The sequence below is a fragment of the Salvelinus alpinus genome, chromosome 3 (assembly GCF_045679555.1).
Source record: "Salvelinus alpinus chromosome 3, SLU_Salpinus.1, whole genome shotgun sequence".
NCBI classification, from domain to species: Eukaryota; Metazoa; Chordata; class Actinopteri; order Salmoniformes; family Salmonidae; genus Salvelinus; species Salvelinus alpinus.
In genome coordinates, this window is record NC_092088.1 from 38,623,399 (window position 1) to 38,642,935 (window position 19,537).

At 39.6% G+C, this 19,537-nt stretch overlaps 1 protein-coding gene and 1 long non-coding RNA gene across 9 annotated transcripts in view; one reads left to right on the plus strand and one right to left on the minus strand.

Annotated features, from left to right (window-relative positions):
• Positions 1 to 202: 202 nt before the first annotated feature.
• LOC139570671 (protein FAM204A-like) lies at positions 203 to 18,407 on the plus strand. 8 transcript variants are annotated; one of them, XM_071392748.1, is made up of 7 exons: positions 203 to 619; positions 811 to 901; positions 1,342 to 1,384; positions 3,376 to 3,478; positions 5,388 to 5,477; positions 17,487 to 17,596; positions 18,019 to 18,407. In XM_071392748.1, exons 1-7 carry the CDS (start codon positions 377 to 379, stop codon positions 18,068 to 18,070), a joined length of 732 nt encoding a protein of 243 aa, XP_071248849.1. In that variant the 5' UTR covers positions 203 to 376; the 3' UTR covers positions 18,071 to 18,407. The 8 variants fall into 8 exon arrangements, 7 of the variants coding, with proteins under 7 accessions (XP_071248849.1, XP_071248854.1, XP_071248848.1 ...); XR_011674139.1 differs by having other exon boundaries at positions 226 to 619; positions 3,373 to 3,478; positions 17,352 to 17,596; positions 18,019 to 18,041; XM_071392747.1 differs by having other exon boundaries at positions 226 to 619; positions 3,373 to 3,478.
• The window catches only part of LOC139570672 (uncharacterized), a 72,482-nt gene continuing 61,177 nt past the window's right edge, over positions 8,233 to 19,537 (minus strand). Inside the window, exon 2 of the long non-coding RNA XR_011674140.1 lies at positions 8,233 to 8,299. This is a non-coding gene — a long non-coding RNA (uncharacterized lncRNA). The remainder of the gene's footprint in view (positions 8,300 to 19,537) is intronic.

The window sequence follows — 19,537 nt, forward strand, 5'->3', positions numbered from 1 at the left end:
GCATTTTTTGGGATGTGACAATTCTACCCTTTTTTGGCAAGTTATCGCTCTACAATTCTGTTAATTCTAACAGGGACAAGTGTTCAACATCTCAGTTATAATCTGAGATGCGCATTGCAATTGTAGCCTAATAAAGACGACCTGGAACGCAACCATGGGGTTTGGCGCATCGATAGAAGAACAGTTCTCATTGGTAGAAATTACATTGTTTTACCCAATCAGAGCGGTTGTTTTGCAAGAGTCATAGTGTCCACCAGGAAGTGAAAATGTTTACAATCTTTGATTTGGTAAAAAAATAGGTATACCAGTTTGTTTTGGATTATGACTAACACGTCATAACCCGAGCATACATCGTTGTTGATTTGCCCTTCTCAACATGTATAGCGGACTTTTACCGAAAGGTCTGACCGAAATTAGTTCAGATGATGAAGACGACCAAGGTGTTGCAAATCAAGAAATAGCCGCAACTAACGTTCAACGTCCTGCAGTTGGACTTTCGCGTGGTCTTAAGCAAAATTGTGTTACACTTGGAGACACAAGTTATTCTTGTATCCAGCCCTTCATAGAAAATGACCCGTGTTTGGACTCCTTACCCGGGATTTCCGAGGAGAATTGGCAAGTATGTGAAGTAAAATGTGGATAGGCTACTCATTTGAAAAGCTACATTGTATGTTTTAAAGTGACTAAAGACACTAACGTGATATACACATCACACAAAAAATGTATTAACTGTTGAAAAGGAGGTTTTCATGATTTGGGTTAATGATTTGTTATTGCTAAATGTGAATGGTTGCGCTTCATGTTCTTTAGAAATGTAAAGAGCAGCAGAAGAAAAAAGATGAGATCAACACAATGAAGCTCCCCCAAAAAAGACCGCAGAGAAAAGGACGATATAAGAAAGGTCAATTGCACTTTTTAACACATACACACAATAGCCACTGAAGATAAGGATCAAGGACATCTTTGCTCTGGTCAGATGTAAGCCTAACCTACTTGACCTATCTATCACAGAAATAATGGAAAGGGGAAAACCAGAGCAGAGGGGTCATCCTGTGTCCAAGTGTCTCATGACCCTTGTTTTTTAAAGTGCCTATTCACTGACTTTCATTTGTCCTTGTTCAATTCTGAATGGTATTATATTTGAATTAATAAAAGTCACTGAAAAAAATAGTCAACCAGTCTACCCCTTTTCATTGTTTTTCAAGGGATATAACCACAGTGTAGTTTATATTTCTGAGGTCATGAGGTCATGACACAACACAACAAAGGGTGATTTTTGGAGTTTACTTGACAGTTCACAGGGAACCAAGATGAATGTCTTTGTTTCACGTCACTAAACAGATGAAAGATCAGCAACTAAGAACATGGAATCAAACAATGAAAGGTAATGTAGACCTTTGAAAATGTAATTGTATCACATACAGTTGAAGTCGGAAGTTTACATACACTTAGGTTGGAGTCATTAAAACTCATTTTTCAACCACTCCACAAATTTCTTGTTAACAAACTATAGTTTTGGCAAGTCGGTTAGGACATCTACTTTGTGCATGACACAAGTAATTTTTTCAACAATTGTTTACAGACAGATTATTTCACTTAATTCACTGTATCACAATTCCAGTTTACATACACTAAGTTGACTGTGCCAGCTTGGAAAATTCCAGAAAATGATGTCATGGCTTTAGAAGCTTCTGATAGGCTAATTGACATAATTTGAGTCAATTGGAGGTGTACCTATGGATGTATTTCAAGGCCAACCTTCAAACTCACTGCCTCTTTGCTTGACATCAAGGGAAAATCAGAAGGAATCAGTGAAGACCTCAACAAGTCTGGTTCATCCTTGGGAGCAATTTCCATACGCCTGAAGGTACCATGTTCATCTGTACAAACAATAGTATGCAAGTATAAACACCATGGGACCATGCAGCCGTCATACCGCTCAGGAAGGAGACGTGTTCTGTCTCCTAGAGATGAACGAACTTTGGTGCGAAAGGTGCAAATCAATCCCAGAACAACAGCAAATACCTTGTGAAGATGCTGGAGAAAACGGGTACAAAAGGATCTATATCCACAGTAAAACGAGTGCTATATCGACATAACCTGAAAGGCCGCTCAGCAAGGAGACTGCTCCAAAACTGTCATAAAAAAAAGCCAGACTACGGTTTGCAACTGCACATGGGGACAAAGATCGTACTTTTTGGAGAAATGTCCTCTGGTCTGATAAAGCAAAAATAGAACTGTTTGGCCATAATGACCATCATTATGTTTGGAGGAAAAAGGGGGAGGCTTGCAAGTCAAAGAACACCATCCCAACCGTGAAGGACGGGGGTGGCAGCATCATGGTGTGGGGGTGCTTTGCTGCAGGATGGACTGGTGCACTTCACAAAATAGATGGCATCATGAGAAAATAAAATTGTGTGGTTATATTGAAGCAACATCTCAAGACATCAGTCAGGAAGTTAAAGCTTGGTCGCAAATGGGTCTTCCAAATGGACAGTGACCCCAAGCATACTTCCAAAGTTGTGGCAAAATGGCTTAAGGACAACATAGTCAAGGTATTGGAGTGGGCAACACAAAGCCCTGACCTCAATCCTATAGAAAATTTGTAGGCAGAACTGAAAAAGTGTGTGTGAGCAAGGAGGCCTACAAACCTGACTCAGTTACACTAGCTCTGTCAGGAGGAATGGGCCAAAATTCACCCAACTTATTGTGGGAAGCTTGTGGAAGGCTACCCAAAACGTTTGACCCAAGTTAAACAATTAAAAGGCAATGCTACCAAATACTAATTGAGTGTATGTGAACTTCTGACCCACTGGGAATGTGATGAAAGAAATAAGAGCTGAAGTAGAATTAATTATTTCAGCTTTTATCTACTATTATTCTGACATTTCACATTCTTAAAATTAAGTTGTGATCCTAACTGACCTAAGACAAGGAATTTGTACTAGGATTAAATGTCAGGAATTGTTAAACTGAGTTTAAATGTATTTGGCTCAGGTGTTTGTAAACTTCTGACTTCAACTGTAGCTCTACAATAGACTTAAGGCTGAGTCCCGGTACTTCACCCACTACAGCTCGCACACTTTCTTGCATGGATTTTAGAATTGTGGAAACTCGCTCTAGTCAATGCTTAGGCTACACCAATCCTATGCTTTTTAATCCATGACGGTAGGTGTTCAAGTGCAGACTTCTGAAAAAGGGTGGTGAATCGGGACATAGCCTTGTTGGTGTAGGCCTACCTAATAGCCTATTCTACTAGGGCTTTCTAAAAAATTGAATGTGTACTTATCACCCATGTATATTCTAAACATATGCTGTAGTCTTGTACTGAACCGATAATGAACATGAACACACTTCTTTTTTTTTTCTCAGCAGAGAACCTCAAGCGGAGCATGAAAGGCATTGGGATGGGCTTACGCAGTACTTTGGCATCAATGATAGATTTCAACCCCCTGCCTGTAGCAAGCCTGCTCCTAAGGTAACAAAGATGTCTGCCACATTACTCGCCTGCCTGTCTGTGTTTAATGCCGTCAAGTTATGGTAAAAGCATTGAACGTGTTCTGTCTTTCCATATCCATGCCTGTGTAACTTCTCATTGTTTTATCAAATATGACAGGTGGATTAAGTGGTTTTTAGACTCAAATCTGACGTTGAGTAAAATATAAAAGATAGTGTTAAATGTAATGATGAGATTACCTTAATCTTGGCATTGGGATGATTCTCCACTGTCCTTTTAGGTTGAGATTAATGTAAGATGTAGATTTGCTCTAGAGAGAAGTGTGTGTACTGAATGTCTGTACAAAGACCTGACAGCTCTTGCACACCTTGTTACTGTTTGTGGAAAGCCACGTATAGAACAATAACATAGCCTCTCACACTTTGAGTAGCCTAATTGTCAGACCCATGAATCTAGCCTACAGGGGCATGGATCTAGCCTGCATAGCACTAGCTTTGGCTATATTTTTGGGGGAAACGGATGTATGGAAAATGGAATCACAGACAGTCACCTGCTTTTGTTTTTGTGTGTCTCAGCCCTGCATCTATGTGCAGGAAAGTGCTGGCGAATAGCTGTAGTGTGTGTGTGTATGTATGTGTGTCATAAGATAAGTAACTCTTGGAAAAACAAGTTTATTTCTAAATGGATTCAAGTAAGAAATGAAGTTATGTACTTGATAAGTCTGATGTAATAGAACAAGAAAGAGACATACATATTTTTATGTAAATTGTCATGTAAGCAAAGTGGTTGCAAATATAATAATTGTGTATAAGATGGGGAATTTGTCCTAATTCAATTGGAAGTTCCAGTAATGCTTATTTGGAGTGTTATTTGAATTCACTATCTCAAAGTACCATAAAATTGAATTTTTGCTGCGTTTTCTACTCATTTTCAAAAGAGGCCTACTTTGAATGGATAAGATATAATTAACAAGAAGCTGAATTAAACAGAACTTGTCAAGTCAACATAACGAGAAGGTCTTGCTCCTCCATGTTCAAACATTCTCATTAGTGATCAATGTCATTTAGACATTCCATATTACATTAACAAATGTTAAGTCAATTACACACTAGGCACAAAATATTTTCTTTGGGACATGCACATTCAGTCTATAATTCAGTTCACATTGTCAGCAAAAAGGCTACTGTAAAGTTGTGGTGGTAGAAGTTTATATATATATGTAGTTATTACTACCATCTTTCATTTCATTATTAGGCTCCACTTGCTGTCTTTTTCCAAATTCATTTGAGGGATGAGTGTGCGTCCATAAACAACTTGAGTCTTTATAAATATGTTTATATATGCCATTTAGCAGACACTTTTATTCACAGCAACTTGCAGTATGCACGCATTACATTTTATATATAGGTGGCCCCGGGAATCGAACCCACAATCCTGGCGTTGCAAACACCATGCTCTACCAACTGAACCACACAGGGGCATGAGTCCTTGAATCATTTTTTATGAAGATGCTTCAGAGCGGGCTCCCCTAATATAGAAGTATAACATCTTGCCTGTCATGTGCCCTTTGAAAGATTTTTGGAGAAATGCTCTTTACTGTACTACTTCGGATAGTCTCCTTCTTTAGGGAACCACCCTGCCATCAGTAACCAGGGGCATCTTTGCCCCCTCCCCTGCTCCAGTCTGTAATGGAAATGTGTAATTAAAGAGTCACATTTATGTTTGGTAACCCCCCCCCCCCCCCCCCCCCAAAAAAAAGAAAAAAAGATTTCCCTTCTAATATCCAATCAAAAAGGTTTTCATTTGTGAAGGAAAATCTACATATTTGTATTAATAGCAATCCTATAAAAAATAAGGCCCAGGGGAAGTTACTCTTACATTTTCCCCCCCTTTTCTATTTCTAAAATCACAAAATGTTCCCCTTCTCCAGTCCAGCCTAGAAAAGAGCATAGAGAGCGCCATCGCTGAAGGGGACTTTGGGAAGGCGGAGGAGATGAGCGACAGACTCGCCACTCGAGAGGTACGTTGCACTGATAAGAGATCTTTGGGGCGCTCCCGCTGTGACAAATCAAACTAATGGATCCGCGGCCATTTCTTCCTGCAAAGACATAGGGGAACAAAAACACACACAGGCACACTTGATTGAGAAGTCCTGCAGCCCTTTTCCATTGAGTTAATGGAAATCCCTCCCCCTTAGTTTTGAAGTGTGGCAGTGTCTAAAGGACTTTTGCCTCTGCTTTTTAATGAAAGGGTACATTGCCTTCAAGCCAACTTTTAAAACATTCTCAAGGTGCAAGTTTCATACCTTTGAAGTGCACACGTCCCTAAATGCAATGCCTGCAGTTTTGAAACCACTTGTCTCGCCAGGCATCATGGATCAAGCGGTTTGAAGCTAATTTAGTAGAAAATGTAGCCCACGCACCCATAATTGCAGTTAAAAAGACACAGCTACTACTTTTCATAGTTGGGGATTACAGTATGTTCAATTGTCACAACTAGAGGTGAGAGATGTGATGCCCTTATAGAAGCAGTGATATTCATGCATCAGTACAGCATACACACTTAATGTCTGTCAGCCATGTACCTAAACCTTAATTCAGATAAACACTTGAACTTCAACAAAGGTTAGGCAATGCACGCAAACTCGTCGTACTCTATCAAACATTAAAACCTAGTTCTCTATTAAAAATGTTGATGAGGGACACGCACGGTAAGTGATTTGATTTTACATGCCAGCAGACTGATGTTGAAGGCTGATTCTTGTACCCAGCATAAAATAACAGACGATAAAACACAATAATGCAAATGGCCAAAAAAAAGGTTAGAGAAATTAAAATTAAAAACTTGCTTTGTGGCTGACAGTGGCACCTGTAGTTCCAGAAAGCCTCTTAGAGCACTAGTGGATTTGGGCAGACTTAGCTGAGGTTCTTTGCCTCTCTGTCACCTCCCTTGTAGCTTGCCAGGAACATGAAGGATGGGCTTGACAGCAGTCTGGCAGCCATAGCTCACTCTGTATCTGTGTTTACCTCATGCTCAGAACAGTGAATTGACTGAAATTTTCAAGAAATTCTCACATACAACAAAATTGGTGAGTATGAAACTGCATTCATTGTTCTGTGGTGCCTGGTAACATTTAGCCCAATATCAGCCTCTCTGTAAAATTGTCTAAATGACTATGAGAGCTAATGACAAGTGACCTACAAATTCCACTGACTTCTTGTAAATAGATAGGAAAATACAGCAGCATACACTACCATGAATGAGTAGGACATAGACATTTCACCATGTATTCTACTGTAGTATGTTGACCATGTTGCTGCTGCCATATCCCTTTTCAAATATGTTTTTCTCCATCTCTTTAGTGGATGTTGGACCAAATATACTGTATCTATGGTAGAGGATGAACTTGAGAGAAGTGTAGTTTGCTACAGATGGCTCAAGTGTTGGCTGCTGGCAGCGTCACGGTTGCGGCTTCGTTTCCTAGATAAATAATAGCATGTGGCGTATTAAACATGCTCTGGGGAAATGTGCGTAGAAGTGGAGCGTTTTATACCCACGTCTAATTCTTCCTGAGTTCAACCTCATTGCACTTTGCAAATTATGATTGCGACACTAGTGTTGACTCTGGACAGTCCTATGGTGACAAACATTTAGTGGATCAATATTCCCAACTGTGGTCAGAATACATTTCAAGGTTATTATTGAAGCGTCTCATTTGATACCGTATGTAATGGCCTATTTGTTTAATTTGTTTACAGTCATAACACTTGAGAGACATTATTATGGCAGGCTTTTTAGTGGAGGAATAGTACCAGGTTTTCGTAATGGAAAGAACGGAAAAGGATTTAGACAGCTGTGAATTACTAAAGAGGGCTGTGTCTGTCCCCCAAGGCATTGTTTGTAAAGAAACACAGTTCACAGTGTACCAGGTTGTCACAGTATTTCAGTTCTCAATCTACCAGCATTGCTTTTTGAACCAAAGTGAAATGTCTGAAGATGTTCCTCCATTTAAAGGAATTGTTTGTTTCTGCTGTGTTTTGAGCTCGCGACAATAAATTCATTATTTTTTTGTTGACTTTGAATCTGAATATTAAAACAATTTGGTAAAACCCTTTTTTTAAGGCTTCTTAGAAATTCTCTGATACATGTGCTTTCATCTGTTCGAGTTCTAAAATACACTGCCAGAATATTTACAGGTTGCTTTGAGATTGTCTCCTCATTAAAGTATATCTTTAAATATTCTCCAAAGTCTGAAATTCTTTGTTTCAAATACTTTTTAAAGCTCGGTTCTTCTTAAAAGTTCAAGTTCAGTATTAAGTCCACCAAAATGTGACACAAAGCAATCACATTTCTTCTTAGGTATCTGTTCATGTTATTAACTGGTACCTTACTGAGGTAGTGTTTTGAAAGAAGCTCTTTCGTTTTCATCCCTAATACCTTTACATTTTAGAAAACCATTGTTTGCAGATAGGGTTGGCGATGTTTCTTCTTTTCTCACGTGCAGTTTGGTTTGTTGATCTTTTGCAGAGCCGTACTTTTCTTGTTGTTTCTCAAAGGCTGGCTTAGAAGTCCCAAAATACTAGGAATAGCTTCTGGCCCCTAAAGTACTTCTTAATATTAGTTCAGTAGATTAAGTGGTGCAAGTCTTCCAATTAGGGCACTTGCGACGCCATCCTTTGATTATTGAACATTATTTTACACAGCTGTACGTTGCAAATGGAGTAATTAATTTCCTTTAATTAGCATAATATTAAGTGCTATATATAACTCGCTCACCCTCTGTCAGGAGAGTTGATAGGATCCGGCAGCTCATATTTAAAAGATGGATTCCAGAAAGCATTCCTGAAAAATGAAACAAAGAATGCTGTATTCAGTTAAAACGTATATATCCAATAATACAGCAACTGTTAGAAGCATTCATAGCAGCTCATAGCTTCTTATAACTGCCTACACAAGTGCATAAATGCCTATTATTCATTCGTAATACATTATGAATGAGTTTAACAGCTAGCCCTAAGTAAAATAGCCAAGCACAACTTAATCCAATGGTGATTGTAATTCACTGTCTCTTCAGTGGACTTCCATCCTGCAACAATTGAGCACATCCCTCTCCTCTACAAACCGAGCAATAAGCTCCCTTTTTTTAATATTTAGTTTTTTACTCTGAGGCAGTACTTTTCATATAATAAGTGAAAATAATACAAGACAAAAGACTGTCACACCGTGTTAGTGCTTCCAAGTTTCCCCTTAGCAGTGATCACAGCTATTAGCGTACATTACCACTTCAAAACAGAAACTCTATATTCTGACACAATAGGGGGTGTCATGTCCTTTTCATGAGTTCCAGAAGCTAAAGAATATGGAAATGATGGAAAGAAAGAAACGCCTGCATGGTTCGTCATAAACACTTGGCTAACCACTGGTAGTCTAAAGTACAGAACCCAGAGAAATTACACTCTTCAACACACCATAGATAGATGGTTAGGAGTGACATTTCTGAACACAGAAAGACAAGCTAAATTATCCACAGGTGCTGCTCGTGGCAAATTAACAGTCACCTGACGTTAGATCATTGTATGACTGAGATATAGGCCTAGAGCCATGTAAATGGTGGTTGCTGGAAGGCCCAGATATTCTGTGTCCACAGGCTAACTTGCATCTTTACTTCTTATACCACTCAAAATGGTATGATATTATTATCAACCTAATTTCTTCTACTATTTCAATGAAGCCAGAGATACAGTACCAGTCAAAAGTTTGGACACGCCTACTCATTCAAGGGTTTTCTTTATTTTTACTATTTCCTACATTGTAGAATAATAGCGAAGACATCAAAACTATGAAATAACACATATGGAATCATGTAGTAACCAAAATAGTGTTAAACAAATCAAAATATAAGTAGCCACCCTTTGCTTTGATGACAGCTTGGCACACTCTTGGCATTCTCTCAACCAGCTTCATGAGGATTGCTTTTCCAGCAGTCTTGAAGGAGTTCCCACATATGCTGAGCTCTTGTTGGCTGCTTTTCCTTCACTCTGCGGTCCAACTCATCCCAAACGATCTCAATTGGAGGCCAGGTCATCTGATGCAGCACTCCATCATTCTCCTTTGTCAAATAGCCCTTACACAGCCTGGAGGTGTGTTTTGGGTCATTGTCCTGTTGAAAAACAAATGATGGTCCCACTAAGTGCAAACCAGATGGAATGGCGTATCGCTGTGGTAGATATGCTGGTTAAGTGTGCCTTGAATTCTAAATAAATCACAGACAGTGTCACCATCAAAGCACCATCACACCACCTCCTCCATGCTTCACGGTGGGAACCACACATGCGGAGATCATATGTTCACCTACTCTGTTTCACAAAGTCACAACGGTTGAAACCAAAAGTCTCAAATTTGGACTCATCAGACCAAAGGACTGATTTCCACCGGTCTAATGTCCATTGCTTGTGTTTCTTGGCCCAAGCAAGTCTTCTTATTATTGGTGTCCTTTGAGTAGTGGTTTCTTTGCAGCAATTCGACCATGAAGGCCTGATTCACGCAGTCTCCTCTGAACAGTTGATGTTGAGATGTGTCTGTTACTTGAACTCTGAAGCATTTATTTGGGCTGCAATCTGAGGTGCAGTTGACTCTAATGAACTTATCCTCTGCAGCAGAGGTAACTCTGGGTCTTCCTCTTCTGTGGCGGACCTCATGAGAGCCAGTTTCATCATAGCGCTTGATGGTTTTTGCGACTGCACTTGAAGAAACTTCTTGTTTCTTGAAATGTTTGATATTGACTGACCTTCATGTCTTAAGGTAATGATGGACTGTTTTTTCTCATTGCATATTTGAGCTCTCCTTGCCATAATATGAATTTGGTGTTTTACCAAATAGGGCTGTCTTCTGTATACCACCCCTATCTTGTTGCAACACAACTGATTGTCTCAAACGCATTAAGAAGGAAAGAAATCCCACAAATTAACTTTTAATTAGGCACTCCTGTTAATTGAAGTGCATTCCAGGTGACTACCTCATGAAGCTGGTTGAGAGAATGCCAAGAGTATGTCAAGCTGTCATCAAGGCTACTTTGAAGAATCTCAAATATACACTTCTACAATGTAGAAAATAGTTAAAATAAAGAAAAACCCTGGAATGAGTAGGTGTGCCTGAACTTTTGACTGGTATTTTATTTTTTTATTTTTCACCTTGATTTAACCAGGTAGGCAAGTTGAGAACAAGTTCTCATTTACAATTGACACCTGGCCAAGATAAAGCAAAGCAGTTCGACACATACAACACAGAGTTACACATGGAGTAAAACAAACATACAGTAGATAAATAAGTCTATATACAATGTGAGCAAATGAGGTGAGAAGGGAGGTAAAGGCAAAAAAGGCCATGGTGGCGAAGTAAATACAATATAGCAAGTAAAACACTGGAATGGTAGATTTGCAGTGGAAGAATGTGCAAAGTAGAAATATAAATAATGGGGTGCAAAATAAATAAATACAGTAGGGGAAGAGGTAGTTTGGGCTAAATTATAGATGGGCTATGTGCAGTAATCTGTGAGCTGCTCTGACAGCTGGTGCTTAAAGCTAGTGAGGGAGATAAGTGTTTCCAGTTTCAGAGATTTTTGTAGTTTGTTCCAGTCATTGGCAGCAGAGAACTGGAAGGAAAGGTGGCCAAAGGAGGAATTGGTTTTGGGGGTGACCAGAGAGATATACCTGCTGGAGTGCGTGCTACAGGTGGGTGCTGCTATGGTGACCAGCGAGCTGAGATAAGGGGGGACTTTACCTAGCAGGGTCTTGTAGATGACCTGGAGCCAGTGTGTTTGGCGACGAGTATGAAGTGAGGGCCAGCCAACGAGAGCGTACAGGGCGCAGTGGTGGGTAGTATATGGGGCTTTGGTGACAGAACGGATGGCACTGTGATAGACTGCATCCAATTTATTGAGTAGGGTATTGGAGGCTATTTTGTAAATGACATCGCCGAAGTCGAGGATCGGTAGGATGGTCAGTTTTACAAGGGTATGTTTGGCAGCATGAGTGAAGGATGCTTTGTTGTGAAATAGGAAGCCAATTCTAGATTTAACTTTGGATTGGAGATGTTTGATGTGAGTCTGGAAGAAGAGTTTACAGTCTAACCAGACACCTAGGTATTTGTAGTTGTCCACATATTCTAAGTCAGAACCGTTCAGAGTAGTGATGCTGGACAGGCGGGCAGGTGCAGGCAGTGATCGGTTGAATAGCATGCATTTAGTTTTACTTGTATTTAAGAGCAGTTGGAGGCCACGGAATGAGAGTTGTATGGCATTGAAGCTCGTCTGGAAGGTTGTACTGTTACTGTATATTAGGAAAGAAACCCATACCACCATGGCATGCATTGCTTTGGAAACCACTTTAAGTACTGTAAAGCAAAGGTGGCACAACATGGCTATTTAGGTGAGAAGAGGAGCTGAACTAAGTGTTTCATGTTATTTTGGTGTTTTCTCTTTTCAGTACCTTTCCCTGTGATGCCACATTTTTTAATGAGCATTGCTTTTGTGGAAAACACTCGTTTTCAGATTTAAGCTGTGCCCGCCCCACATCAGAAAATGAGGCTTTCTTCCTCTCTCCTGCGAGGACCCCGGGCAACTGAGAAACAGTTAAGGAAAGTCTCTTCTTCGTTCCTTTTTCCTTCAGCATAAGCAATTCATCACAGAATGAACTCTTATTGTATGTATCTCTGGATGACTTGCATGCAATTTCTGCCCATTTAATTTTGAAATGGATTTTGTGAAATGGGTACTAAGCTTTTATCAAATGCTTGGGAATCTCATTTAGATTATTGTATTTCATTAATTACTTGATAGGCAAAGCATACTTTTCAATGTAGATTTTTTTTGTGCTGTTTAATTAATTAGCATGTTTTCTCTTTTAATTAAATCCATTTTTTTTATTAAAGCCCACAGCAAAACACATATATAATTTGTTTGTAATTAGGCCTTAATTGGTGGTAGTGGAAGCTTAGCACCCTTAGTTTCTTTTTTCATGATTGCCATTTTATTGCCAGTCAGTCATTAATTAAACTGTTTTTCTAATTAGCTTATAAAACTGTTGATGGCACATTATTGTAAGTATGAGTTCAAAGCTTGCTAATAAGCCTTCCCTACTCAGAAGAGGCAAGATAATGGAATATGCACAAAGCGGGCAAACTTTCCGACTCTTTTTCAGTCCCTAAAGATGACAGTATCTAGCATCAGATTATTAGGGAACAGAAAAATAGAGACATGCATTATACCACTGGCAGTTCGGCAATATCTTCCCAGGAGTGGCTCTCTTTTTGCATGTCATGTAATGCTGTTTGTCAAATTGGCAGCAAGATTACATAAACCTCTTACGACTGCCCCCTGAATGACAATAATGCTAATCTTTATTGAGAGAATATGGCAATGCATCCGGAATAAAACAAATTATATGGGGAGGATATACAGCTCATGGCTTTGATTAGATAAGCAGTCAAATGGTCTCACCAGACAACCAATGCCAGTAATGCGTTGATGTACTTAGATGTTTTTTAACACCTACAGAATATGGACTATTCGTCATCACAAAAAATTGGACTGAAATTCCTTATTGACCAAGTTTCGCCCACGTCCCAGGACTCAAAACCGGTTCCAGCGACTGCCAACACAACACCTTAGCTGTTACACCAAGAGATCTAAAACCTCTTGACGAGGTTGCTAGGTGTTGGATTAAAGTCGCGTCACTACCCCTCTTCTTCCCCATCTCAAGTTCCTAATGCCTGGGCACACCTTCGATGGCCTCACGGTAGCGCCATCACACTTCTGACACCAATTCGCGAATTCGGTGGTAGCCCTGACCGGGACTTAAACTTGGGTCATTGGATTGTCAACCCAACTCCTTGTAGCCTTTATGCCAAGATAAACTTAGGACCTCTTGATGAGGTAGCTACTCACTACAATATATTGCATACAGTGTTTTCAACTTACATATTGAACACTTTGACATACTTGATTACATTGTGTATGTTTATTCATACTGTAATTATTATTTAACATGTTCTCACCTGAGATTTAACCTCACCACCTCTTGGTTCACGGCATTCCAATCTTCCTACTACGTGTTAAAAACGTCCCTGGGACAAACCGGGAACCAGACAACGGCCAGGGGACAATGACACAACATCCAAAGAACGTCCTAAAACAGGGAACTAGACAACCTCCAGGGGACAATGACACAACATCCAAAGAACGTCCTAAAAACCGTCCCTGGGACAAATTGGGAACTAGACAAAACCTCCAGGGGACCATGACACAATGTCCCAATAACGTTCAGGGGACCATTGGACAAACCGAGGAACTATAAAAACGTCCCGAAGAGAACGTTCTCTTGGGACCATCACGCAACATCCTAAGGAGTAGTAAAATTAAAGTCCTGAGAATGTCCTGACATGGTCCTCAGTGACGTCCTGGGAGCTTACAGCGTACTAGACAAAGGTCCCCCAGAGAACGTTCCTTTGGGACCATCACGCAATGTTAGAATGTTTTTAGAAAGTCCAGTGGGAAAGTAATCGCTTGAGGGACCTAATGGGAACGTCGCCGCATGTCTTCAGGACGTCCCCAGTTTGCTGGGCTTCACTCAAATCATTGTCAAGACTTGTTCTTATCAACATAGTAATTTCTTTGTTTAACTTGCACCGATAGGACAACCAATAATTGGAAATAGATTGAATGGCATCAAAGCAATTTAGTGGACAGACTGCCTTATGCTTCATTGTCGCAGTAATGCTTTTACATGGCATAAACAAGGTCAAGTTGAAGTATAGCAATCTGACTTTTCAGACTAGAAACCCATTTTCCTTTTTTCCTCCCTACCTCGATTCTTCGAAATTAGACTGAAATTGCATATGAGCTGCCTAATCTGATAGTTATTCCATTCTTATATAGCCCTGCTTTCCAAAGTTGACTAAGGCCACATTATTTAGGCATTAAGGTAGTGTGATAAGGGAATTAGGCTGGTCATTAATCGTTTACACGTCAAATGCAGCGGAGCAGCTCGGGGTGGTGATTTAGCGAGGCAAAGCCACCTAGCCCCTGTTAATCCACCTCTCACATGTTTTAATTGGAAGAGGCTTCCCTGGATACCACATTTTATGAATGGGTTTAAGGCCATTTCTTCCTTAAAGCCATCATTTATTTCATATTGTTAATACCAGCCTGAACACTTTATTAATATAGAGAAGCATTTGCGTTAAGTTGAATCTTCTCTCCCCACCATTGTCTTTTGAAGCTGCTGTTGTTTGTAATGTGTATCTTGGAATATCCAAGGATTCTGAGAATTGCACAGTTGTCAGTAAATCATTGTGATGACGAAACTCATGTTGGTAAACTGGTTGAAATACCTGCGTGATCCCCAATGTCTTGCATACTTTGGAAGGGGTTCCATTTGTGTCACTGACAGAAGCCACATCCATGCTGTCTATGCAGTAGGCTGTGCAGCAGCATAGAAGTCAGCTCAAAGTGGACTATGATCGATAACTTGCATTATCTCAATACTATATTGTGTCAATACAATGGACATGCCTTATCACGGCCTTATCTTTAACATGGCCTGTGCTGAAGTGATATATAGTATAGCGAGGCCACATATTTGGGAGTTCACTTGAATCTCTATGACAACCCAAACATGAGTGACAACAGAAAGTGGTACTATTGATTTAACTTTCCTAGTGGTTCTAAGCTACTGCAGCAGTGGCAGTATAATGCAGCAAAAATTCGCAAAACCTTCCAAAGGTCACAGTATTAATCCTTTGAATAAACCTTGTGTTAAACAGAGGCTGTGCTCAGGACGGAATTGAAAGAAAAGAAAATGGTTTTGGGAGAAAAAAATTGAAGGTATCGGACACTAAATCTTCATTTTAACATTGGTCTTACGGAAACATGGAATAGGCTTGTATGACTGCCTTAAACAAAGAACACATGAGGTTTTTGTGTCGAATAGGCCCATTTATTTTCTAGCTTTGTGTTTTTATTCTGGCAGCAAATGTTTTCATTTCTGCTGGCTTGTGATTTGAAAGGATTTGGCACTAAAACACACACAAGGGGAGGGGGAGAAAAAATCCTGAAAAGTGGATCAAAAAAGTAAATGAAAAATAATGTCATATTACAGAAAATATGAGAGGCTAATTTGTGCCGACTTTTTGCTAATTTTGTTCTCGCCACAGAAAGAGGAGCCGTCACCTGCTCGGCGCCACAGCGCTGACAGTGCCAGTGATCCATGAAATAAGCTGCCGCTGGCTTTGTTCAGATAAGAATGAACAAATCTGCACAATGTACTGCTCTCGGAATCTCATTTTCATACTTGCATGCAGGCTAAAAGAAATAAGCTGTTTGCAGGCTTGATTAATCAGACATTTGAGGGCTTTTTTTGTCTCTTTGATCTGTTCTGTCGCCTAGGTAACTTGGTTGACATTAATGTTGAGCCCCAGTAAAGACAATCAGGGATGTAGACGGCATTGATAAAAAATATAAAAAATGTAAAGACCTTTACCGCTTTACCCGCTCAGTGGCTGCATTCAAAAGAGAAGAGGGGGGAGGGGGTATGTGAGAGGGTTTTAATTATGTCAAAGTGTCAATGTGTCAGTGTCTTTTTGGGGGGGTTTTAAGGAAGGCGTGGTTTCTAGACATTTTGAATTTCAAATGCTCCCCACAGGAGAGCAGGTTAATGTGGGTAATCCTTGTGTTAAAAAAAAGATACATCTCTGGTTGTAAAGCTCAAGGAGCCATTTAGCATCTTCCAATTTCCTTTTATTTTCTCTCAAAACGATGCCTTTTACCCAATGACTTTTATTTTTGGCAAATGTGTGAACGCAGGAGAATTGTCAACAATTGAATAAACCTTCAGATTTAGGATCCCAACCTGCGCCATATCCAAGCAAAAGCATTTAGCACCTACACCACTTAAACATGATGCTCAAAATGCCCTGGTGTTATCTGCTGGCAAATCTACTCCCAACATGAGAATGATCACCCGTTGTAACTTTCCCTTTCTCCAGAGTTCTGCCTAGAAAACATGATTTATGGGCCTTTAAAACCTAGAAAAAATTGCAAGGAATTAGAAAACTGTCATAGTATGTTAGCTTCAGGTTATGCAGACGCTTTTACAAATCTTCCAAGTGACTGTATAGATGAATGCCTCGAGGGCCCAGCCGGAGCCCAGTACTTGCAGCCAGCTGAAGCCCTTATCTTAAATCCAAGCAAAGTACCATTAATCTTTTTGAAAGACCTTTATGGCTTTTAATGTATCCCAAATTAGAACATTTTACACCCTTGGTTCCTGAAATATGGTGATAAAAAGCCTTTAGAGTTAAATGTGTCCTGGCTGCTTGCACTGTCCTGCTAAGTCCCAACATTTTGTCTTTCTAATAAAGTTTATCCCACTTAATTATAATAATTTTTTTAATTGACTAGCATGTTGTTGAGATATGGTGGTACATTTCTTCACTACCTTTTTTAAACTTTTTCTTTCCCCTGATTGTACTCTATGAATGTTAGAAATAATTACCTAAAGGGTTGGAGATTTGTTCCAAGTGTGGAGTGACTAGATGTTGCTTTTTGTTTCCTGTGTCACTGGGGTTATTGGGATTATTCTGCTCAACAATACATGCACTTCCTCACTGATACTTGAACAAAATGTGTTTGCCACTTGCAGTCATGGTCATTCCTTTAACCTCTGATTTTAAAGATCTGCCCGTTTCAAATAAAATGTTTCCTTTTACTGTACATTCAAACGATTTCAGTAAATATTATGATAGTCATGGTAAATGGTTGACTGTCTTATTTTCGATTACTGTTGAGCAGTTGAATGTGTATTTACTATGTTTTATTCTTCACCAACCCACAATCTAGGTGCCGTCATTGCATCATGGTCAGGGTGAGACAAAACGGGAACCGGAGGAACTCATGAGAAGCCACCCTGACATATCAGTTGGAAGAGAGAGAAACTGATTTACATCATCTAATGGGCCTTGTCTCTTTCAATAGTTGGCCGTGAAAATCGCGCGAGCCACCGATTGCCGTGACTTTGTGCAAAGCAAACAGGAAGTGGAGGCTTCGCGGGCAGCCCAGAAAAGGAAGAAACAAATCACTTGGGGGTTTGTCTTTTTTACTTTCCTTCCCACAATTATCTCCCTAATTTACATTAAATCGCAGTTTGTTAGCGACATACATTTGGTATGATTATTTGGCTAGCTTGCCACCTTCTTTCTTACTTAGTTCATGCACAGGTATAAATACATGCTAGGGTTTGACTATACAGAGAAAGTGTGTACTGTAGCCGTCGCTTAACATTAGACGGGCACTTTTGAACTGTCACAGTGGATGTCATGGTAAGAATATGTGTATAATGTGTTATGCTAATGTCTAAGAACAACACACAACTAACTTATTTCAAGCTCTCAAGAACATGGAAATATGTATATTTCATACAGATTCATTTTTGTCATTATAATTTCTGTAATAAGTAATAAATTTTGCAAAGAAGTTTTGCTAAATCAGTATTTTAACATCGATTCAGGTTTGAAGCCAAGCAAAGATGGGAAACCAAAAGCAACATGGGCTATATGTGACTTTACGTCTTCACTGAAGAGAAAGAAAATGAAGATTTGTGTCATTTCTCAGTTAATTTAATGGTGTTTGTGTTCGATAACATTTTTGTTTATGCATATAATTTTTGCTTCACGTTAGTACCATCATGTTTGTGAAATTGTCAAGATACTGTACGCAACTAACAATAAAAAAAATAAAAACATCTAATCTGTAAAATTTATGGAATGTTCAAATTAATTCTCTGAGCACTCCATGGTGGCTGTTTTATGTGCTGTTTTCCATTACATTTCTGTGATTTTTTTTGTTTGTTGCATTTCGGGGATTTTTTTCCTTTCAAATTAAATCTGGTGTACATTACTGGATGATGCATTTATTCATTGCTGTAAAGTGGGTTAATCATGAAGGTGCTCCTTTCTTCTGAGGAGGTAGAGAAAGAAAAGATTAGGTTCCTAATGCAATGTACAGGATAATGTGCGGTAGGATTTGCCAGTGCAAAATGAAATTTGGCTGCTGTAAACTGTTGTGAGCAGTCGTAAATTGTGTGAACAGAGGGACAAGAAACAGAGGCTTTGCTGTTGGCCTTCACCCATGCTGAGAGAGATGTCATTGTTCCTCCGCTTAAACAAGAAGCACAGGATATTTCTAAGGAGCCTACTCTATAGCTGTAAAGAGTATGAGCGGTGATTACGTTGTTGTTGTGTATTCAGAAGATTTGATGCTCCTCTTTACAGTTTCTTTGCACTGTGATCTTGTTTTGCTCTGCAACGACCTGTTCTCCAACTGGTCTGTCCCAAATGCTTCCCCCAATGCAGATTGCGATTTATTGTTGTAATTTCAAATTGCATGCGGAAAAAGTGCACGACTGGTAATTGCCATTATTCATAAACCTATATTATTTTGTTAACAATGCAAAATGATTGCTTTGCTCCAAGGCAATCTGGATTAATACACCTCAGTTGTTTGCTCTTCACACATTTTTGCACCCACTCCCAAATGCTGTATCCTATCTCATAGTCTTGCTGTGTATGCTGAATCAGTCTAGCACTGCAAGAAAAATAGGCAGAACATCAGCATAAAAAGTTTACTTGACCGAAGCGGCTTAAAACTGTGAACATCTGAAAAGGGCTGAGAACTACAATGAATTCCACAGAAAAAGATAACACTTTGACAAGCAGAACCAGGTTAAGGGTATAACTTACTGTCACTGGCAATAGTTTTCAGAATTTTACATGATACGATTTATTTATTTGTTGGTGCACATTTTCTGAGAAAGAACTGCCAAAATAATGGAAACACTTGAGTAAATGAGAGTATATTGAAAGCCGGTGCTTTCACACAGGTGTGGTTCCTGAGTTAATTAAGCAAATAACATCCCATCATGCTTAGGGTCATGTATAAAAAATGCTGGGCAAGCCATTAATTTGGCTACCATGGCTATACCCCATAAGATGGCAATGCCCCCATCCACAGGGCACGAGTGGTCACAA